Source organism: Diabrotica undecimpunctata, unplaced genomic scaffold (genome assembly GCF_040954645.1).
Source record: "Diabrotica undecimpunctata isolate CICGRU unplaced genomic scaffold, icDiaUnde3 ctg00000631.1, whole genome shotgun sequence".
NCBI lineage: Eukaryota > Metazoa > Arthropoda > Insecta > Coleoptera > Chrysomelidae > Diabrotica > Diabrotica undecimpunctata.
This window is the reverse complement of record NW_027311928.1, coordinates 214,650-239,465: the sequence shown is the minus strand read 5'-3', so window position 1 is coordinate 239,465 and position 24,816 is coordinate 214,650. Positions and strand designations below refer to the sequence as shown.

The 24,816-nt window shown below is 33.0% G+C and overlaps 1 protein-coding gene across 1 annotated transcript in view; it reads right to left on the bottom strand.

Moving 5' to 3' along the window:
- LOC140431322 (phosphatidylinositol-binding clathrin assembly protein LAP-like) overlaps positions 1–20,911 on the bottom strand; it is a 112,184-nt gene extending 91,273 nt beyond the window's left edge. Inside the window, exon 1 of the mRNA XM_072519255.1 lies at positions 20,568–20,911. Within this exon, the coding sequence (XP_072375356.1) occupies positions 20,568–20,709 (142 nt within the window). The 5' untranslated portion in view covers positions 20,710–20,911. The remainder of the gene's footprint in view (positions 1–20,567) is intronic.
- Positions 20,912–24,816: the final 3,905 nt, after the last annotated feature.

Genomic DNA, 24,816 nt, shown 5'->3' with positions numbered 1-24,816 from the left:
ATATTTTTAAAGGGTTAATAATGTAACAAAATCCCGTTTGTACCATTCATTCAGCCATTTACGAATATGAACCCTATAGAGCCATTAACATAATACAAGATTTGAGGATGATATGAAGAAGTCATATCCACGTATGGGTGAAACAAAGAGGAAACTTATTGAAGGTTGACACTGTTACTGTCCTTGTTTTCAGAAATAAATATAAGTGGTGCTAAAAAATACGTATGTTATATAAGTATAAGTTTATGTAATACCAAATAATTTATTATAAAATTATTTTAAAAGCTAAAAATCACTATCTCTATAGTAAAAAAATACATTTCAAAGATAACTAGATAAAAACAGGACGCCCATTGTATCATTTATCGACACCAGTGGGCGTATGTTTTTGTAATGATAATACATCTGGTCTTATTAAAGGAAAAAGTTGATATTTATTTCACACTGTGAAGAGTATAATAATATATACCTTGAAAATTTTAGTATAAGTGAAAGATCCAGAAAAGGTAGTGAGTTATTATTTCCTTTTTGCATGGTGAATTTGATTGATTCTTCTTTACAATTGATATTCATCAAAAATTTATTCAGTGTTTTTGGTCTATGGTGCCAAATGGAGAACATATCGTCTAAATACATATCTCCACCATACTGTGGGTTTTTTGTCATGTTTGTACACAATACTTTGCTCGAATTCTACCATGAAAATATATGTTAATAATGATCATAATGATATAGATAATGAAGAGCTCGTGACTAAGCTCTAGCTTTATAGTGTTAACAGCTCCGTTATAGATGATACATCCAGCATGATTTTGTTCTCAATGTATCATCCCTCTCTAATGATCTTATTATTTTTAAAGTTTTTTCCAAAGTTACATTGGTGAAAAGGCTGGTAATGTCAAAATTGACTAGCATATTGTTAAGATTCTAATCTATTTCTGTTAGTTTTGCAGAAATGGCTGTGAATTATAGAAGGAGAACCCATGCTGCTGCAAATTGGTCCTAAGTGGTACGTTTTCTTTGTGTATTTTGGGCCTCCGTCTTGATGCGGTGTCCTGCTTAGTGGGATGTTAGTGTTCTTTTTTTGGTATTCTGCCAGGTATTCCTTAAATTATTATAGTGTTGTGTATATTTTCTTTTTAAATCTTTGGTAGGGTTCTTTTGTGTAGTATTGTCCACTTGTGACTAATTCTTGGATTTTTTTCTGGTAATGAATTTTGTCCATGATTACATTTTACATTGTACTTGTCAGCTGGTATCATTATTATGAACTCATCTTCTTTTAGAGCTTTGATAACTTTGAGGTCCTCTTTACTTACATTTACTTTCGATTTTGTGCTTTTTCCAGTTCCCTTTTGCACATAACTCCATATTCTTCCTTCTCTCATATAAATATAACATATTGTTACGATAAATATCCTGGCCTAAAAATTACTGTAAAATATATGATGACTAATGCTAATATATTTTAGATTTTACGAGAGGCTTCGATTTACCTGAATAAGGTCGAAACGATGCGAGGGAAATCCAGTTTGCCTTTACCGTTTCGCCATCGAAGGTTTTAGACTTTTCGAGATAACGGCACTGGTATATAATAACGAAACTCTAATTGAAGGGGCAGTTAATTCTGAAGACGCGCTCGCGAATTTATTTGTTACGTACGGATATATATAAATTATTGTCAGATAAGTTAATATAAATAAAAATAAATTAAATCCATAAGTGTTATAAATATTGAACCTTTTAATAAATTCACAACAATATCCCATATACATACAATATTTACCTTAAACATACCAAAGAAAAAAGGAAATAAAAATTTTATCGTTTTTTCAAATTTTAGAAGTAAAAAAAGACGAATTAAGACTAGTGATCCTTTGCTTTCATGTTTAACCTTTGGATGGTTCTCAAAACGTACCTTTAACTGAAAGTTTTGATCCAATTTTGGATTGTAGGGATGTTGGCTTCTTGATTGATTAATACTAAAGGATAATCATGGTCTTTGCCCATAATCCTCATCAGGATTTTCTTCTCCGTTGCCAATTCTATACCTAAATAGGACACCGATAGTATGAATATAAGTATTTCTCCTTCTTCTTTATGTGCCGTCTTCTACCGAAGGTTGGCGACCATCAAACGATAGGTTTCTCTGTTTTGTGCCGCATGTATTATGTTCGCGGCTTCTGGTATTTGAAACCATTCTCTCAAATTTCTCAGCCAGGATTTCTTCTTTCTACCCAAACCTCTTCTACCTTCAATCTTGCCTTCCACGATAAGCTGTAGCAGACTGTACTTATCATTACGGAACACATGGCCAAGATATGACGCTTTCCTCCTTTTAACAGTTGTTAACAATTCCATCTCTTTACCCATTCGTCTTAATACCTCTGTGTTGGTCACTCTGTCTGTCCAAGGTATTCTCAGTATGCGTCGATACAGCCACATTTCTAGAGCCGCTAACTTCTTTATAGTTGCTGCTGTTAACGTCCACCCTTCAACTCCGTAAAGTAACGTAGAGAGTACGTAGCATTTCGTGGCGCGCCATCGGAGGTTAACGCTTAGGTGGCGGTTGCTTAAGTAGTATTTCTCCGTTGAGCATAATGTGCTTGTTTTCCTCGAGATGTAGTCGGGAGCAATTGAAATGTCTGAACAGAATCATTGAGTTTTTGTTGTATTTAAGGTTACTCTCCATTTATCGCACCACCTGATAATGGAGTCGAGATGTGGTTGGACCTTGTCAAATACAGAACGCTCTCGTCCGTTATGGTAAGAAAATCCTACGGAGAGTAGTTAACATAAAGAAGGATATTTTTGATCTGTTGATGGGAATAGGAAGGGTGTGGAAAGTTTGTCAGTAACTTTGGTGGAGTTTTTCGATCAGGCCTGAGTGCCAGACCTGATCGAATGCTTTCTGCACATCTAGAAAAATGTCCGCTAGGAACTCAATACCATATTTACTGATAGCAAGTTAATATTAAAATCGTAAACAAATCTTCATAATTATTCGTAATCTTATAATCTTTCATAATTTTTAATGCCATACATTATTTAACAGTAACAATTTTATGTTGATAATTGCAATGAAGTGTGGTTTTATTAAGATTTAGTTTTTTTAACAAGAACTTTTCAATACAAGAATCGACTAAACAGAGCAAGAGCTCAAAACGAAAATCGTAAAATAAAAAATGCTTCAATTAGTGCTTAGTTAAAAGAATTAATAGATAATGGTACCTGTGATCACACTCTATGGAAAGCTACTAAAAGACTAAAGAGACCCATTGCTCACTCTCAACTGCTGCTGGTTGATCTGGTACTAACTCCGCACCATTGAGGCATGAGGCCATCTTGAACCACGAGGTCCTTCTTCTACCACGTTTTATCTAAATTTTGCCTTCTTCTATTAATTTCAGCAGATTATATTAGGCATTTTTTTAAAGTGTCCAAAATATTCTAGTTTTCTTTTCTTGATAATGTTAACAATTTCGTTCGTTTTTATGGCAGTACACGGAATTTTTAGCGTTCTTCTGTATGCCCATATTTCGAACGCTTCTAATCTTTTGCACATGTTATCTGTCAAAGTGCACGCATCAATTACATAAAAAGAATAGTCTAATACAATAAACAGATAGCGGGTAAATACTCATCTATAATCCCAATAGATGACATATCTACTTCAGGGATGCGCCCTGCCTACGCGAGCCTTTGTTTATCTCCAATACTATACAGGGAACACGATTGTCCTACCCTCAGTCGATATCCAAAATTGTAATTTTCCTTGGAAGCACAGCCTTGGAATTTGGATGGAAACAAGGATATACGACTAAGGCGAAGAAAGATGACTATGAGAACAGGAACGTGAAATATCCAAGGTATCGCAACGAAACAAAATAAATACTCCCAAAAATAAAAAAACTAGGCACAGATATAATCGTCTTAAGTGAAACAAAAAAATCATGGGGAAAAATATACACACATATGGAATGCGGTTCGCAAACATGAAAGAGCAGCAAAAGGAGTATAAATATTAATAAAAAAATTAATGAAGAGAACACATACAAAATTACCAGCAAATAAATGGATGAAATTATTTGAAAATCCAATAATAATTGTTGGAGGCAATTAATGACGATGCGATTATAGGGGAAAAGAAAGATTTTTTTCAACGCACTACAAGATCTATTACATAAGGCAAAGGAAAAAGAAGATATTTTACTAATTGGAGATTTTAACAGCCACATAGGGCAGGAAAATAAAGATACAGTGGGACGATTCAGACAAGACGAAATTAGAAAGGACAATGGAAGTCCTCTAATTGAAATATGTCAAAAATACGATCTGGCCATAACCAACACAAGATTTCAATATAAAAACATACATAGATACACATGGGAGGAACCTAGTAGAAACCAAAGATCAATTATTGATTTAATAATAGTAAGAAAGGCCATCAAAAGATGTAAGAGATACAGACAAGCAGACTGTGCCAGTCCAAATTCATCAAAATGAGAAAGCTCTTAAGCAACCGCCACCTAAGCGTTAACCTCCGATGGCGCGCCACGAAATGCTACGTACTCTCTACACTACTTTACGGAGTTGAAGGGTGGACGTTAACAGCAGCAACTATAAAGAAGTTAGCGGCTCTAGAAATGTGGCTGTATCGACGCATACTGTGAATACCTTGGACAGAATGACCAACACAGAGGGATTAAGACGAATGGGTAAAGAGGTGGAATTGTTAACAACTGTTTAAAGGAGGAAAGCGTCATACCTGGGCCATGTGTTCCGTAATGATAAGTACAGTCTGCTACAGCTTATTGTGGAAAGCAAGATTGAAGGTAGAAGAGGTTTGGGCAGAAAGAAGAAATCCTGGCTGAGAAACTTGAGAGAATGGTTTCAAATACCAGAAGCTGCGAACATAACACATGCGGCACAAAACAGAGAAACCTATCGTTTGATGGTCGCCAACCTTCGGTAGAAGAAGGCACATAAAGAAGAAAGACTGTGCAGGTAACCACCGATTAGTACTAGGGAAATTCATATACACGGAAGATGACAAAAAGAAAATATCCAGAGAAATGAGGAGATGCATAATATCGCAAATACACGATAATAAATCATTAAAATTACAGCCTATGGATCAAGGTATCATTAAAAACTTCCAAGTCATTATATCAAAAAATAAATTGTCAGGAACATGTTGGATAATATGGAAGAAAAACAGAATTCTACTATAAGATATATATATATATATATATATATATATATATATATATATATATATATATATATATATATATATATCTTATATATGACTTTCCAAGTCATTATATCAAAAAATAAATTGTCAAGAACATGTTGGATAATATGGAAGAAAAACAGAATTCTACTATAAGATATATGTATATTATAGATGCATTGCAAGCCATGAGAATGGCTGATAAAGCTTGGCGAAATATAAATACGACTAAGTACTATTAGAAAAACTGTACACTGTGGTTTTCCATCGTCGTCAACAGAAGAAGTTGAAACCGAAGAATTTTCTATTTCACCTCCTGCAGAATGGAATATAGTGGTGTTTGAATCACGAATATAATTTGAGGACTTCGTTACGTAGATCGAGTTATGGCTGCTGTGACATTATCTATTGACGAAATTATCGATTCCGTAATACAGAAAACAGATACTAATAATTTAGATGACATAGAAGACTTAAACACTACATGCGCTCCATGGGTTTCCATCAAAGAGACAAGAACAGCATTGAATAATTTACGGAATTTTATAGAACAAACCAGCAACTCTGAAGAACAAGAAGTGTCTGCTTTTTATACTTTAGATAGGGAACAACAGAATTATCTAAAGCAAAAAAATAGGAGTTTTTTTAATGCCGTATTCTTTTTATTTTAAGGATGTTTTGAAATAATGTTGGTTTATAGTAAATAAAAATATGTAACTTGAATTTCTATTTATTCCACCTCTCTAATTCAAAAACCCTTTAACTCGAATTTTTTTGACATCTCCCTTGATGTTCGGCTTATAGAGGTTCTACTGAAATATATTCTTTGGAAAAATTATTTGTGACATACCAGTAAAACATTTCGACAATTGTTTATTGTTGATATATGTATTTATATTCGGGTCAGTGTCCTGAAAAGCTAATAAGATATTGTTAAGGAATTTTTGAGTGTTGATCATAATATTTGTTTTATAGTGTACAAAAATAAAATAATAGCAACTTTGTTCTTGTTTTCTTTTGTGTCTAATTACTTTGGAAATTTTAGTTTTATGCTTTATCAGATTGGAACTTTTGGGACATTATCTGTATAGAAACATCTTATTAGAAAGATCTTATTAGAAACATCTTATTAGAAACATCATTATTTAACAACATTTTGGTAGGAAGCATCAGGTATAAGGCATGGTATGGTATAAGAGCATCACAATCCCCCTATATAAAAACAGACAAAAAACTTGCCCACAAAACTACAGAGGAATCACCCTCTTAACGTACCATACCATACCATACCATACCGTTAACCATATAACGATGAAACTTTTCACGAGTATTCTTAAGAACAAATTGGAAAGGCAAATCACTAATGCTGAAGAACAACAAGGTTTTACAAGAGGGCGGTCTATAACAGATGCAGTATTCATAATAAAAAAAAAATAAAAAAAAGCTATAGTATATTTGCTTCATTGATCTAACGAAGGCGTTTGACAGGGTTCGCCTGGGAGACATTCTAAATATATTAATAGAAAATATAACACCGACCAACATAACAAAGATAGTCCATAACCTAAATAACAACAATGTAACCAAAGTTAGAGCAGGAGACCAATTCACTGAAAATATTTCAACACCGGGAGGAATTAGAAAAGGCGACAGTTTAAGCCCCTTTCAAATAAGCCGCCAACTAAATATGACCATTTCTACCAACAAAACTAAATATATGACAATAGCAAAAGATCCGCTCAGATGTAAGTTAGTGGTTGAGAACAACCCCATAGAACTCCCCATAGAACAACCCCGCAATTCAGATATCTGGGCATAGATATATCAAGCACACACACCCAGTAAAGGACCTAAGGAGTCAGATCAACAAAGCATCCGTCGGGATGTCTGCGGGAGATAGTCTGGTCAAATCCGTATATGCGCACAGATAGTAAAATTAGAATCTACAAGACTTGCAATGACCGATCATGGCATATGGCATAGAAGTGAGCGAAGATACCGACAAAACGAAACAGATGCTAAGGGTTGCCGAAATGAAAACCCTAAGAACAATAGTGGGCAAACCAAGAAGAGACAGGGTGAGAAATACAAACGTCAGAGAGCAGTGCAAAATTCAAGATATTGTAAGATGAGGAAGGCGGCGTAAGAGGATGTGGTACAATCATAAAGACGAATGGATGAGAATAGACTCCCAAAAATTGCCTTAAAAAAACAACCCGCCCGGTTCAAGACCTCCCGGAAGACCACCTAAAAGATGGAAGGATAGTTGGCAATCTACCTCCCAGGAAATTAACCAGAGTCAGCTTCAGAATTAAACAGATCGAAAGATCTTCAAGAAGTAGAAGAAGAAGAAGATTTACACTCGCGGTTTACGCGCTCCCGCATTCGCTGCCAGTTGACCGCGTGCCTTAAGTCGCTATATTAAAAGTTCCATATCTTGGTCAAAAATTAACTTAGAAACATTTACCAAAGCGTAAAATGTTCGTTTTGAGTTGTTCTATAACTTCCATTAGCCAGATTTTCGAAGTTTGTAGCTTAATTTTGTTTAAATCCCTTATCAACAAATTAATTCGCAACTTTTTAGTCAAATTTGTAATTTTAATTGTTATAACTTTTTTATTAATAAAAATAAAGTAATTCTTCAAAGTTTTTTTTTAAAGCTGAAACAACTATCTTGAAGGGGTTTTGAAAGTTAATCGCACGTATGAAAGCTAAGTTATTCTTGGAAAAGCCCCATCGAATACCCATTTTGCAATTGTTTTTCACGAAATTTATTATAACTCCGGTTCATTTGTTGTAATAATCGCATCAAGTTTACCAAACGCCATTTTTTCATTTTGGTAAAATGAAATATTTCTAATAGCTTAGGAGATATAATTATTTAAACAATTAAATTGTTAATAACAAATTATCTGACGGGTTTTCGGCCTGGTACCCTCAAAAAATCGAATCTATGCGCCAAAAAAACATAAAAAACGTCAATAAAAGTGCATAACCCCCCCCCCTCTGGGACTCCTAGACTACAAAACAATGTCCAAAATACAGAGAAACAACTGTTGAGAACGATCAAAATAAAAAAACAGCTATTTGGGTCATTTGCTACGTCACGAAAAGTATCGTTTTCCCCGATTAATCGTTAAGTGAAAAATAAAAGGAAAATGTGGTCAAAAAATTATCCTGGTTCTGCAACATTACTGACAACTAGATAGGACAGGCTAAATAGGATAGGGTAAATATAAGTCAACGAAGGCTCAGCAGTGTAATGTTGATTCAATTAGCAATGGATGTTATGAGTATTTGATTTATTTTATTCCAGTATTGTTAGGTTGAATATATCTATTCAACGAAATTTAATATTTTGTACTACTATACTACTGTAAATTGAACGGTGTCATAAAATGAGCCATTGCAAAGCAAGATAAGATTATATAAATATATTTGGAATTAGAAATATTATTTTAGAAATTAATTTAGCTAATAGTAGAAATTCTGAAAAATTTTGTTTATAATAGGAACTTAAAAATAACAATTGCTAATTTGAAAAATGTGTTTATTAGACTAATAATTATAATAAGAACTTATAATTTCCTAAAAACATTATCTGCTTCGCTGGAATAAATTATATAAATTATGCAAATCGTATGATAATTTTTATTTCTATTATTTGCTGTGGTTTATTTTGTGGTCAAGTATTCTGGATAGAAAAATAATTGTTATATGTATATACACGATTTTCGTCACAATCTTTTTACAAATAAACAAATGCCGGATATGATTTGTATATACGTCAAACGGCGATTTCGGCAATGGTCGAAAATACGGCCAAAACGCGATCTGGTCACCAGCACATCGCGAATGTCCGAAATATCAGTTTTCAGCATTTTAATGTAGACCAGAACGCATTCTAGACCTGTTGGAAGTGCGTACGAATTTTTCAGAGTCAGTCAGAAAGCATTCTGGTATTCTTCACATTTCCAGAACGCGTCGAGCAAACAATAATTTCTCAGCTTGTTTGTCGAGTCCAACTTTAACCTCGCTCCGTTCATTATTTATTTTCTCACTTCGTAAACATCGGTTACATGTAATGTTTTCTTAACTTTGTCTATTTTCTTCGTCAAAGTTTCCGCAGATAATGTGAATAGGTAAGTAACGAATGAACATTGATGAGTACAGTAAAACCTCGATATAACGGACTACTTAGGGGGACGGGGTGTCCGTTAAAGCCGAAAGTCCGTTATATAAAAATATGTTTAAAATAATTTTTTTTTGAAAATATGTATGTACACTGTATTTAGATATATATACAAAATACAAACAAAATTCTATTTAATTGTCTTCAGACATTCGTCGTCGTGAAGGGGTAATTCTTCAAAAAGCCCACTTTTGAAAATATCTGAGTTTAACAATGCCTTCTTAGAGCTATAATATGAAAAGAGCAGATGATGTATTATATCTTTTAAAATTCTAGGTTTACCAGATTTGCCAACCATTACAGGAGTCAATCTATGCTATCCATCGGCGTTAGCACAAAGCAGTGTTGAGATCCTGTCCTTGCTGATTTTTCTTCCAGAATTCGATTTTTTATATTTGGAGGCTTTCAGGCAAAGTACGCCATAACAAACCAGTGTCGTCAGCATTGTAAATCTGAGATTCGAATAGCATTTCGTTACTTATAATTTCTACAAATTTTTGCATAAAAGGTTCTATTTCTTTTTTTGATGCACTTGAAGCTTCGTCGTAAATTCTTTTATTCACGATTCCGTGCCTTTTGCGAAAGAGCCAGAGCTATCCATCACTTGCTCTAAATGGTATGTCCATATGATTTGCTACTTTAATTGTAGCAGATTTCCCGGCCAACGTGGTAAACAACCATATAATCGTTATTATATCGGGTATAATATTAACAGTATGTTTTAATTTTTTTTTTTTTTTTAACTTTGACCAGATTTTTTGTCCCTTAAGTATATCCGAAGTCCGTTAAATAGAGGTCCGTTATATCGAGGTTTTACTGTATTTGAAATTTATTGTTCGATGTTGATCTTCAGTGTTCCTTCTGTTTGTCAAACTATTTTCCTACTAGTTAACTAGTGATACATATCCATCTTCACGCTCATCTGAATTCTTCTGATCGCACAACTTTTGTAGTTCGTCTTCTGTTTAAACGTTGGATAGGAGTTCCTTAGCAAGTATCGAATCCTTAAGACGGATCCTCTGAGTCGTGCCAAACATAGCTTCAGAATCTTCATAACTTCTAGTTATTCCTGTATGGAGAGGAATTTTTCTACTTTGTACAAATCGCAACCCTTTACACCATTTGGTTGTGTTTTGTTCAGCCAACCATGTAACCAACATGTCTCTTACATCTTGGTTCGATCTCTCCACAGACCCGTAAGGTTTGCGAATAGCAAGATTTTTCATGGACCAATTTTAATTTGGGTCACATTTTAGCAGAATTTTTACGATGTGGTTGGCAAATTCTCTACCGTTGTCGCTTGGTAAAATCGTAACCGCGCCAAATAAACAAAAATATCTAATAAATGATAGGCAAATTCTCCAGCTGTCTTTGTTTTTAATTCCCTTAGCATTATGAATTTTGTTGAGTTATCATGATAATTGAGGATGAAATGAAAATCTCGATCTGGCTCACTTTGTATGTCAATTAGATTTACTTGAGAGCGCGAATTCATTGTATGTGTTAAAATTGGCCTCACCACTAAACTTTTTTCCACAAGAAAACTAAATCCTGTAGTTGGCTATATACCATGTATAACAAAAAATGTATTTAAAAATTCCTTTATAAAAGGTATATATACCTTGTATAAAGGAATTTTATACAAGGTGCCCAAGAACAACCCCATAGAACAGGTGATGCAATTCAGATATCTGGGTATAGATATATCAAGCAGACACGACCCAGTAAAGGACCTAAGGAGTCAGATCAACAAAGCATCCGCATTGTCGGGATGTCTGCGGGAGATAGTCTGGTCAAATCCGTTTATGCGCACAGATAGTAAAATTAGAATCTACAAGACTTGCATACGACCGATCATGACATATGGCATAGAAATGCGCGGAGATACCAACAAAACGAAACAGATGCTAAGGGTTGCCAAAATTAAAACCCTAAGAACAATAGTGGGCAAAACAAGAAGAGACAGGCTGAGAAATACAAACGTTAGAGAGCAGTGCACAATTCATGATATTGTAAGATGGGGAAGGCAGCGTAAAAGGATGTGGTACAGTCATGTAAGACGAATGGATGAGAATAGACTCCCAAAAATTGCCCTAGAAAACAACAAGAAAAGATGAGGGATAGTTGGCAATCTACCTCAAAGGAAATTAACCAGAGGCAGCTTCAGAATTAAACTATATTTATACTATTATATATATATATATATATATATATATATATATATATATATATATATATATATATATAATTATACTATAATAATCGTAGTAGAGAGAGTAGCAACACTGAAATGGAACTGGGCAGGTCACGTGGCTCGAATGACAGATAATAGATGGACAAAGCGGATACTGGAATGGAGACCAAGAGATGATGCCTACCGAAGCAGAGGTCGTCCACCAACACGTTGGACTGACGATCTAAAACGTTGTCATAGGAATTGGATGGAAGAGGCACAAGATCGAAATAGATAGAAAATTATGAGGGGATCTATGTCCAGCAGTGGATAAGCGAAGTTTGAATGGTGATGATGATGATAATAATCGTATGGTTTGTAGATTTTTTAAAACTCAGAAACTATAAAATGAGATATCTCAGCCAAAAAAGAAGATATCTGAGTAAGCTATCATTTAAAAGACTGAGACTTATACTTTAAGATAGTTATAACAGTTTATGGAAGAAAAATTATATTACGATGCTACATAACCTCAAAAACAACCAAAAACCGTCATTTTTATACTTTTATGTTAGGATATATCAGAAACCAGGGCCAATTTGGCAATTTGGTGCTCAGATTCGGATTCAGCGCACAAAAAGACCTTTTGAAAAATTTATTCTGATCTCTGGGTATGAATATTGGTCAAATTTTGTCTTCCTGTATTATTTGCCGTGTTGTTATAATATTTTCTCTTCAATTCATAACTAAACTCAATAAAAGAAACTAATTAGACGTGCCTTATTTTCGCTGGAAAATTGCGAAAAAAAAATGACATGTAATCTCTTATGTTCTGCACCTATTTGAGCGGAATAATATTATAATCTTATATTTTCCCCTGAATAATTACATGTAGTAGTTCATATTTTGGATTTCTTATGACGTGGGTAAAGTACTCTAGTGTTCTTCTTTTTATGGTATTAAGAACGAAAAACATTATTTAGACATTGTGAAACTACTTTATTCATTCATTTGTCCGTTCACGATATTCTAAACGCTTGGCGAAAGCCTAAATTATTTGATACATGGTTACAGTGGTAGTTCACGCTTCCATTCCATAGAATATAATGTTGAAGACATAACAGCTTAAGAAACGTATTGTTAATGACTTCTTAACGCTGTTGGTTAATACATGTTTCATAATCTTCAATGATGTTCTGGCTTACTCTATTTTGCTTTTGATTTCCTGAGATAAATCCAATTTTTCATTCGTCCAACAGCTCAAATATTTGTATGATATTTATTTGGTTTTCTTTGTATTTACTTTCAAACCCTGATGTTTACTATGGTCTTTAACAACTAACAACAGTGTCTGAAAATGATCTTTATCCGTTGCTATAAAAACTGTGTCATCAGAATATATTAAGTTGTTGATGACTACTCCGTTGACAATTATACCTTCTGTTTTGTGTTCTACAGCTTCTCCAAAAACCTTTTCTGCATATAAAATAAAAGAGGAGAGAGCACACATCCCTGTCGAAGTCCTCTCATAATAGGAACTTCCTCAGATATCTGACCTTTAAGCTGTCTGATTCCAGTACATCTTGACATCTCTGTATATTTACCTGGACGCTAAAAAAGCCTCCCATGGACCAAAACCACTTTTGAACCACAACAGATTTTCTACACATTTGCACCTATTGAGAATGAGGATTGCTTTATATTTTTGTCCAATAGCAAGAAGGTACAAACCATTGGTAGTTCCATCATTTATAATTACCATTTTTATGCCTCTCAATCAAGAAGCACTGATCTAATTACCTAATGATCCTAGGAACCAAATCTGGAGAATATGGGAATTGCTCAATCAATTCGAAGTGTGCTTGAGCGATTGTAGCTGCTGGAATGGCCGACCTATGACTAGCTGCATTATCCGCATGAGGATAGAAGGATCAGGGTTCCCAAGAGAACAACTTTGCGCAATTTCTCTCTACGTGTTTCTTTTACGGCTTCACAAAATTTTGGAATTACATTGGCATGATAAGCACCTTTACCTAATTGTGGCTCTCTTTTACAGGTAATCTACTAAAATTGCCCTTAATAATTCTAAAATACGGTCAGCATGACCTTACCTGCTTAATTTGTCTAATAGTCACACGTCGATCTTGAAGCACAAGATCATGGACCTTTGTAACATTTTCTTATGTAGTGATGGTGTGAGCTCTACCCCTGCATATTGGTCTGTACACTTCTCTCTACCACCTTTAAATTCACAACATCATCTTTTTCCCATGTCATACTATACTGTACATTCCCCTAATGTATCTATAAAATCTTTATGGTATTGTCGATATCTGTTAATAAGCAAAAATCTGCCAGTATTAAAGTACACAATGAAGCTAGGAAGCTATAGGTGGATGGATTTTGTTGAAAAGGGTCGATTGCATACCCACAAGCTGTTTTTTCGCTTCGAAACCACTTTTTTAAAATGGATTATTTTAAGACGAAAGTTATTCCTGTGATTTTTTCGTAAAATAAGTAGTTTAAGCGTAAAATGCAAATAAACAATTAAAAATGCCCGCCAATGCTTCATTGAGTCCCAAGAAACATGTCTGAAGGAAGTGGAGAAGGATTTAGAGCGACGCAGAAGATTTAAGAGGCGAATTGTGGAACCGACGGGCCATAGAGCCGAGTATGCATGTGTGTGTATGCAATAAGTATGTAGTATTATTATTTATCTATAAGAATGTTGCTAATGTAGGACGTAGTGTTATTTGCTTATTAGAATTGTGCTAAACAGGTATTTACCTGATCTGTATTATTAATTAAATTTGGAAAATTATTAAACGCAAATTGAATAAAGAGTTGCTAACAAAAATATTTAAGATTACTTTAGAAACCTATAGGTACCCATAAAAAAAGTTATTGAATTTGATATAGTAATTAAACTAAACCTAAAAAACATGTAAAAATTATGTTAGATTAGTAGCATAGGAAAAATGTGTAAAGTATTTAAATATGTAATATACAGGGTGCGCCAAACCTCTGGTTTTCTTTTGTTATGGCTACATTATGGAGTATATGAGAAATTGTTTATAAAAAGTTGATTTATATCAAAGACGTCTGTAATTTAAAATTATTTTCGATTATACAGGGTTAGTAAGAACGGAATGAACCAAAGTTGTGTTTTTGAACTGGAAGACCCTGTATATGCAATACTAATATACAGGGTTGTTCCATCAAAAATTGAGAAAATTTTGTCTTTGAAAATTGTGATCACACTGTATATTGTATGGCTAGATGTCGAAGGTAATAAATTATTAAGAAAAACTGCTACACTAGAAAAACTTTGACATTTATTGTCATTTACATTTTTATTAACCTGCAAACCTAATCCACAGCCTTTTAAATATTAGTATAAATATTGCGAAAATTATTAATTTTAGACCTATAAAACTTTATACAAAGTCTTCATATTAAAAAAAAATATTCAAAAATGGTTTAATACACAAAAAGCAAACATTTCGTTATTCTGACTAACCCTGTATAGTCGAAAATAACTTTAAAATTATGAACATTTGTTGTATATTCCAGAGTTTAACAGTAAAAAAAGGAACCCAGAGATTTGATACACCCTGTATAACTTGAGATTGGGTGAGATTAAAGGTGGATAACAATAATCAGTAATTACTACAAAATCTAACAGCTAATCTCAAAATGTAAAGGTATACAAATATAAAAGTCCAATAAGCACATGCAGGTCAATAAACATTCAATGAAATATGACTAAGTAATACTATATATGATTCATTTCAAACTTTGTTAGATATAAATACTTCTGAAGTGGAATTTATAATACTTCTTATTACTACTACAATACTTGATATAATCAATTTCTATATTATGCAAAACATTAGGAAAATATTTAGTAATCTGCTTAAATATGTAAACAAAAAGATTATAGCCACTATTTAGAAAATAATAGTGTTTTCTATATCCAGCTGAATAAAGTATTTAGCTGGTGCCTTAAGAGTGACATATGTATTAAGAAATCTCACGCTGTATTCCCAACATTTTTTTTTCGTAATTTTGTTTTTAAATATCTATGAATACATATAGCCAACGGTCATTGCTTTTTTTTATTATTATTATATATGTTATTTTTTTTTGTGAATAACAGGTATCCATCATGACCAGAACTGATAAATGCTTTCTTTGAGACCATGGTGGAGAAGCAGTATCCACCAACGATTTCAGACTAATGAGTGTGTGGTACCATCTACATCATGTGCAGAAAACCTGCTTGGAACAGAAGCATCTCCATGATATGTGGAAAGAGTTAGTTTCAGACAATCTGATCTTTCACCAAGTTGTTTAGAGTATGAACCGAGTACTTAGTGAATATGAATTACTCTTGGAAGATTCTGATATAGAAATTGAAATAAATGAGGCCAGTAATAATGCACCTTCTACTTCTAATGTATTGACCACTTCTACTGTACTCGCAACTTCTCATGCAGCTAACACATTAGATGAAACTATCGAGCATTTGATTACCAAATATGCATTTGATACTTTGGATAAAACTAGAAAACATGCAATAATGTGCAATGTGAAATAATGTATGTGATGAAATCAGAAATTTTAGGTAGGGTCCTATAACCGCTGAGCATTTATGAAATTTCTAATTTTCTTCTAATTCTGGTTATTGCAATGTCCTGGTATGGAAAGTTTAGTTCCATATTATTTCTAGAAACTTTAATTTACATGAATTAAAATTACTAACCAATTCTGCTGAGTTAATTTTTGTGAATGAAACCAATCATTATGCTTTAAAGCAAAAAGAAAAAGCACAAAAAATGGAAGCTAGAATTCATCAAGGGTTCGATACAAAGGCAAGAAATGGAAAAATTTATAGGAATCCGTATGTGGATAGGTATTCTCCATTTACCAGCAAATTCACTATATTGGTCATGAAATTATCTATATGCAAATGCAATATATTTGGTCATGTCACGAAATATGTTCCAGATACTATTGAAAGTGTGGCATTTCACAAATGAAGCCTCAGATCAAAATGATAAACTTTTAAAAATTAGTCCTCTAATAAACAAATTCAACCAATCATTTCAATCTCAAGATTCCCTGGAGAGTTTTTCTGCATAAATGAATCTTTGGTGTCATTCTAGGGGGCTCGAAATTCAAATAATAAAATAAAATACATTGTGGCAAAGAAAATGGAGGTAATGATCTTATAATACCTTCACAAATAGTCCTAACACTAAGTGCAGATTTGCTAAATGCAAGACGAACAATTTGCATTCCGTTTTCAAGTTTGTGCAAAATTATTGCTCTAACTGGAATATTTAGCAGAAATGACCAGAGAGGTTACGAAACTTCCGGCAACGAAACAAGTGAAGAAAATATTAAACTTGTTAAAGGACATATTAAAAGTTTTCCTCAAATGCTTTCTCATTATGTTAGGAAATCTAGTAAGCGTCGATATTTAGATTCAACTTTAAGCATCCTCAAAATGCATAGCTTATACAATTTCTGTTCTGTAAAGAAAGACATGTCACATCTGTTCATTGTCCTATTTGTTGAAAAAAATTTTGTACTCAATACAACCTATCCTTTTTCACTCCTAAAAAGGACCAGTGTTTGATTTATGAGAAATAAAAATCCAACAAAGACGATCAATTGTTGAAGAATAATTATGATGATCATATTAAAAGGAGAGAAGAAAGTAACATGAGAGAAAGATGCTGATAAAAGAAAAGCGAAAGAAATTCAATCTTTTCATACAATCACTCATGATTTATAGAATGTCCTTCAGCTACCTAATTAAAATATAGTGCAACTGTAGTAGAGTCAAAAATTATATACAATCTCACAATATACGAAGAATGTAAAGGAAACAAAAGATTTCGTTTCTGCTGGAATGAAACAAACGGGCAGAGAGGCACAAATGAAACAGGAACCATTCCTCTTAAATATTTAGAGGGTATTAACAACTCTATAACGCACATGACTATGTTTTCTGATACCTGTGGTGGCCAAAACCGCAATAAACACATAGCTGCAGCTCTTTTATGTTGTGTTGAAAATCATCCAACTCTTGACGTTATTAAGCAAAAATTTCTTAAATCTGCTCATTCATTTATAGAATGCGATTCAATGCATTCAGCTACTGAAAGTGCTAAAGAGAATAGATCTCTCTTTCTCGTGAATTATTGGAAAGAAGTCTTCAAAAGTGCAAGATTTCAAAAAACTACTAAAAAGGATTTTTTAGTCAAAGGAGATGCAGAACAGAAGTGTAGATGAAGATGGTAGCAGCAAACTGGCTTAAAGTAAAATGTTTTATAGATGAGAAGAAAAACCCACACAAAATTTTCTATAAAAAATATAGTCATCAAGCAGATTTTAAAATTTATGTAAAACGTAAGGGTAGACATCATGAAACATCTATAATTATGAAACAAGCTTATACAAGGAGACTTCTTATTAGTAAATTTATAAAACTAGGTCTTTTAAAACTATGTGTATCTCTCTTCTGTAACTTTTCTATCAGTAGAAAGAGCTCCAGGGCCAACTCTGTATGAACAAGAATCTGAAGAAAGACAGTGACAAAACTTTGACTATGGGTACAATAGTTTATGTTAATTTTTAATATTGTTTTAATGCTCTATTTCTCTTTTCAACCAAATTTTAGTACTTTTTCCTGTTAGTAAATTTCTCATTAAGTATTATCGTGAAAACTCTAGGTACATGAGGGGTAAAACTCATTAAGTGCGAAAACCTTTTTTTGCTGATCAGAAGGTACTATTTATAGTCTATCACTTAGATAAATGTACCATTCGAAGCAATAGTTCAAGTTACTATTAACTATTTCAAATATTTAAAACTATTCTGTTTGTTATAAAACAAAATACTTAAGTCCAAATAAATTTAAATGCTCAATAATCTCAAAGTTAAAAAATGTCACCTAGTGAGTCACCTTTACAGAAATATCCCGTGTTTTTTGGTCTATTTCACATTACCAAGGATAAACTTTCAGATAAAATGTATTGTCAATAATATTAGCAAGTACTTATGTAAAATATTTTTTTATTGCATGAAGTCCTAAAATTACTAAAAAATTATCCATGGAAGCGGCACAAAATATCAACATTCATTAAATTTTTACCCCATTGAATATACAAAATTTTTCATATTCTAAGGATATCAAAGAGTAACTTTTCTATTACAGAATATTTTAACACTTATATTGGCCTAAAAGATTGTTTAATAAATGAAGTGCACAAAACTCACTAAAAAGTAACCCCTAAATATTTATAGAGACCATTAGTGGTCTAGATATCTTAGTGGTATAGATATTTTTCATTTAATCATCGTATTGCAAAATAAAATAACTGCAGACAAAATGCATACAGTTTAATTTAATTAAAGGATTTTTACAATGAAGATTAAACCACAATTAAATAAAAAAGTATCAACTTTAGGTAAGTATATGGACCCCCAATCATATTTGAAAGACAAATAATTTCTTAATTTGATATGGGCATAAAGAACAGGCTCTTTTATTTAAAAGTAATCACTTACTATGGTGTAAAGTTTTAAAAATGGCATGCTGTTTGTAAACACTCTAGTGTTTACCTGATTAAATCAAATTCTAATTCCTAAAAAAACATCAACTACTTCTCTGTGTGTGTGTTGGTAGACATTTTCAAGAGATTATGATTGTTAAGAGATGTAACAAATGTTCGAAATCCTGTTGTTGGCTGTCAAAATTTTATAGAAATAGGCTATGTCAATAATATATAGGCTTTCCAATTGATGGTAACTTCCAGTATTATGGCTATAGTAAGCTATCAATATTTTAGACATGTCGATAAGCTACAGTTATGGGGAAGTTTCAATATAGACTTCAAATTTGATTATTTTATGGATACACATATTATTATATTTAGGGGAAAGCAACACTACTCCCCCTCCACACCAGTTATGGAAAGGTGATAGTGTATATTAAAAAAAGGTGAAAGGTAAAGTAATAAGTAGGATGTAAGAGCTAAATATTATATAATGATAATTACCAAGAGTGAATCAATTTAATTGTGTAATAAATTTTTATTGAATGGCACATATTGTAATAAATCATATAAACAAATGTGAATTAAAAGTTTAATGTATTCATTTTTGTCTTTAATTGTTTGCTAAATAAGTATTTAAATAAACTCTTGCTAATAGCACTTTAATATGAAATATTATATATCAGCTATAGATAATAACAGAAACTGATTATATATTTTCATGATTTTCCACAAGAGGTAAAGAATTTATAATTGACTAAATGTTTGTTTGATAATCAAAAAATGTTTTGTAATAACAAAAGAGACATATCTTTCTTGTGAATAATATTTGCATAAAAAAGATTTCTTAAATTTGATATTAAGCAAGAACAGGTTTAGTTTAGTCTTTATATAAATATAATGTGTAGATATGTGACCAAATATAATGTTCATATTAAATTGCAAATAATAATGACCTAGATTTTAGTTTATATGGATTCTATTTGTCTTAAAACATAATGAACATGTACAAAAAAATGGTGTGATAAGTATATTATCAGTAGATAATTATATAAAAAGTAATTAACAAAAAGCAATTTTTAGCTAATGAAGAAAGTACTTAATTCTTTTTTTTTGTATTGGTTTCTTTAAAACCATTAAAATTCAAAATATTTTAGACCATAAGAAAAAATTTTATGTAAACTGGGGTAACATAGATAGATTGCAGTAATGTTGGGAAACGTGAAGGCTATCTTATTACAAAACAACTTTAGAAAATTATAATCCCCTAAATTATATGTTGGGTGATATTGTTTAGTCAATTTTTTTACAAATTATCAAAAGGGCAAAACATTTTTGTTGTAATGAGTATGACAAGAAAAATTCTTTAGAAAATAACATAGCAAACGGAAGACTTACAATCTAAATGTTTCTTTTTGGGTCCGATCATTTCCTCTGTGGTTGCTTTGCATACCGCTTTGGCTAAACCTTGTCCAGCCAAACTATGTTTTGCAGCTAAAAGCCTATCATTTATAGTCTGTCCTGCTAGTCTTCCTGTCATATTGCACCTGTTGAGTCACTGTTTCTTAATTTAAACGACGATTATATGGTTGAAAGAAGGCACGAAGTATTAATTACACTCACTTAATATATTAAACGTATGTTGCAAATAAAACTGTAATTAAAATGAGTTGATAAGAATGGATGATTCCTAACTAAAAGTAAAAATGAAACAACTGACAGTTGCGACACTGACTGACAGTGCTGATGATATGAAGTTAGCAGAATTACCGTCAATAACCGGCTGGAGGCTAGCCGATTATTTCCGATCATTTAGACAGCGGCGTTCAGATGGTCTTTTTATAGACAAAAAAATTAATTTTGATTGATAGTAAAAAAAACCAATTAATTGGCTATAATAATTTTTGTTTCATGATTTTTTGGTAACAAAAGAATTATTATAAATAATTCTAAAGTTTTATACGGTATATGGTATAATAAGGTTAACCCATCGCTGGGTTTACCAATTGAGAGCACCTGTCATCTCAGCACCTTACGTTACTCGGTCTATCCATCTAGGCTTGGATTTGCCGCATTTTGTTTAAATACCCACTGATTGCATCATATTTGTTTCTAGTGTCTATATAAGCTACACGACTGTTCCAAAGACTTTCGAAGATTTCTATTGACGAAACCAAAATTCAGATTTTTTTCGTCTGTTTTGCCTTGCTAATTTATAGGCACAGATTAAAGCAAAAGTCTGAATTTTGGTTTCGTCAATAGAAATCTTAGGATTTCTACTTTCGTGATCTCTATAAGTGTTTAACACGTTGAGTGCCAGATAAGACCAACCTGGTCTCGTCCATTTCTGGGGCGTAATTGCTGTGTGATACCAATGTAGACTCATATGCAGCGTCGAACAATTTCGTTATATGAAGCAGCGTTGGTCTCGTTGTATTCATTTAAATTAATGGGATCTTGAAACGTATGGCCTGATGGTCCAGTTGCTATATTTGGCCTTTATATACGAGACCGTTGTGGCACCCTACAGCAATATGACTTTTTTTGTTTTAAATAAAAATCGTAATTTTTAAAGGTTTCTTTAATTTTAATTTCATTTATTTACTTACAAAGAAATACATGTACGTAAAAATAAAACTTTACTCTACATGAAAATTTAAAATAAAGGGAACAAGGGCTTTGGTATTTTATATTTTCGTTGCGTTATGCGCTACAAAAAAACAAGATATACAGTAATGTTTTTTACAATTAGAGCACTTCAGTGAACTTTGTGGGGTTTTTCTTGAGGTCTCCTTGGAACCCGATTGTTCAGAGATCTTCGCATAACAAATAACGCAACGTCTTCTATTAGCTCGGCCAACATCTTCCAGTATATCTGAGGCTTCCTCGGACTTTTCATTATTTGACGTAAAATCTTCACCTTCTCGCAATAGTCTCGTTACAACTTCCTCTCTAAATTTAGTAATTGACATATTGACATTGGCTATTTCTTGATGAGCAATATAAGCATTTACAAGACACGTTTCCGTTAGGAGTTCCAACGCCAGCTTTCTATACAATTTTAAGCTTCGCCTTAAGGAAGTATTATAGGTTTTCACTTGATCATATGATGATAACTTTTCTAAACGTTGCTGTTCTTTCTCAAAAATAGACATCTTTACTCACCAAAAGTTCAACAACAACTGAACCGATCGGATATTGTAAACAACGTTCGCGCCGTGACGTAAACCTTTGCGAGTCAAAATTTGTGAATATATTACATCAGCATGGTGTGGTGACACATTGGTCTCATATGGCCCGAAAGCAAAAATTGAAACTCAAAGGCCGCTTGAGACCAACGTGTCACCATTTTTGTTTTTTTTTTTTGTTAAATTGCAGGTTTTTTATTTTTTTCAATTTTTAATAGCACAAAAAGTTATTTATGGTTATTTTCATTTAAAAATTGAGATTTTTTTGTCCATAGTGGCACCCAATGTGTTAAAAACCTGCTTGAAGACCATTATTGTCTGGGATTTTTTTGTTTTTTAGCTTTTTTCACTTCATTTACTGCCGAGTGCTTGATAGACTCCTAGTTTCGGAACTCTAATTCTGTATGATTAGCAGGTTCCCTTTCCAGTAATTGTCGGAAGTGGTCTAATCATCTTATAAGGATGTCTTCTCTGCTGGTGATCAACTTGCCATACTTATCGTTGCATATATTAGTTCTTGTTTTAAATCCCTTCTTATGTTTATCTGGCGATAGAATGTTCGTGGTTCTCCTTGGTCGATATGATATTCTAGCCATTGTAACATGTCCATTGTGGCTCTAGTTTCTTTTTTATGTATTTTTTTCTCATTTTTCCTCAACTAGCTATACTTACTTAATGTTACTTCCATTGTTTATTGTCGAGCTTTCTAAATTAAACCAGTAGTTTTTAGCTTAATTTTAGGATATACCCTAGAATGTGTTATCAGCTGCTGATTTTAGAGCTTCCTTGCAGTCGTTCTACAATTCCATACTCGATGGGTCAATTGGCTTTCTCTATGCTTTCATTTTCCAGCATATAAATTTTGGATATTTTCATCTTCCTGTTGACTCTTGCTAGAGTTTTTTTTTATATTGCTTAAAGGCTAACTTGTTCATATAAATGTTAAATGTAGTAAAATTTGGAAAACTAATATTCTTTAATATTTTATCTGATTAGAAGGTTTGACAATGTTTTCTAGAATATTCAGATAAGTCGGCCCAACAAACCTGCCATCAATACCGCCATCCTCTAGATGAATCCTTCCCCATATATTGGCGCTAAAATGGCCCACTGCTCGATATCTATTAACATATAGAGGATTAAATATATTATTATCCTGGTCTATAAACCCCAATGTTGCCCTTTTTAGAAGATTGAAAAATTGTCTCATCTGTAAAAAAAACCCTGTCGAAAAAATCTTGATTTTGTAGCTGATGGTTTAAAGCAAATATAAGTCTTGATTGCTTCTGTTGTGGTGTAAGAGCTTGTTTTTTTGCTGCAGTTCGGTACCTAAGACGCGATGCTTTAATTATGCGCCAAGTTGTTGTTTCCCGGAAACTGTGACATAATTATTGCAGTTTTCGCATCTTCAAAAGAATTCTCTTTTAATATCTCCAAAAGGGTACGATCTTCATGAGCGTTAGATATTTTTGGTCTTCCAGAACCTTGCTTTCTTTCGAGAGTTTCTTGTTCTCTCCATCTTTTATTAATATTAAAAACTATTGTTCTGCTTAAAGTTAAAATGGTCTGCTACGGCAGATAGTGACCAACCATCTTCTAATTTCGATACAATTCTTGCTTTTAGAGATCCGGTCCACTGGATCCGGAAAGTTGCGAAATCAATTCGTCCGAATTCGGTCGACAACGGACGAAAGATCCAAACACGTGGTTTGAAGATTAGCGCGTCTACTGGGCCCGTACCGTTCGTACGTTTTCGTCCGATTTCGAACGATGCCGCATCCGATACCAGCATGTTGGGAGTTAGGATCTAATTGCGAAATAGTGCGAAACTTGGATCATGCGAGATTGACACAATGGACTGTAAACGGTTAATTTTTCAAGTTTAGCATGAATTTTGTTAAAAATATATAGAAAAATTTTGTTAAGAATCGTAGATTTGGAACATCGTACCACAAATGAGCAAATTCCCCAAACTCGTTTCTTTTTGCGTAAAAAGAATTTACCCACACTTCTCTTTTTCGTTTATATTGTCGGACACGTCGATGAATCAAAGAAGATTGTTTCAAAAAGAAAAAATCTTCATCAGCATCAGAAAGACCGTTCCGTAAAGCCATAATTACACCATAGAGTTCGGACGAATACTAAGGCAATAGACGATCGGCGTTCGAACGATTTCGTTATAACGAACTTCGTCCGAATTCGCACCTTCGCAATTCTCAGCTTTCCGGATCCAGTGGACGGGAGGCCTTAGTTCTTTGCTAGGATTGTAAAGTCATTTTTTGAGGTTGAACAGAATAAGTTATCTGACAAATTTTAAGATTTGGCAGTGACAGTGACAAAATGTAAATAATAAGTATTTATCCTTCAAAATATTCTGCTCAATTTTTTACAAAATACGCTTTAAGAGTCGAATCAGTTTTTTTAAGAATCAGCTGTACAAGCAACTAAAGTATTTTTTA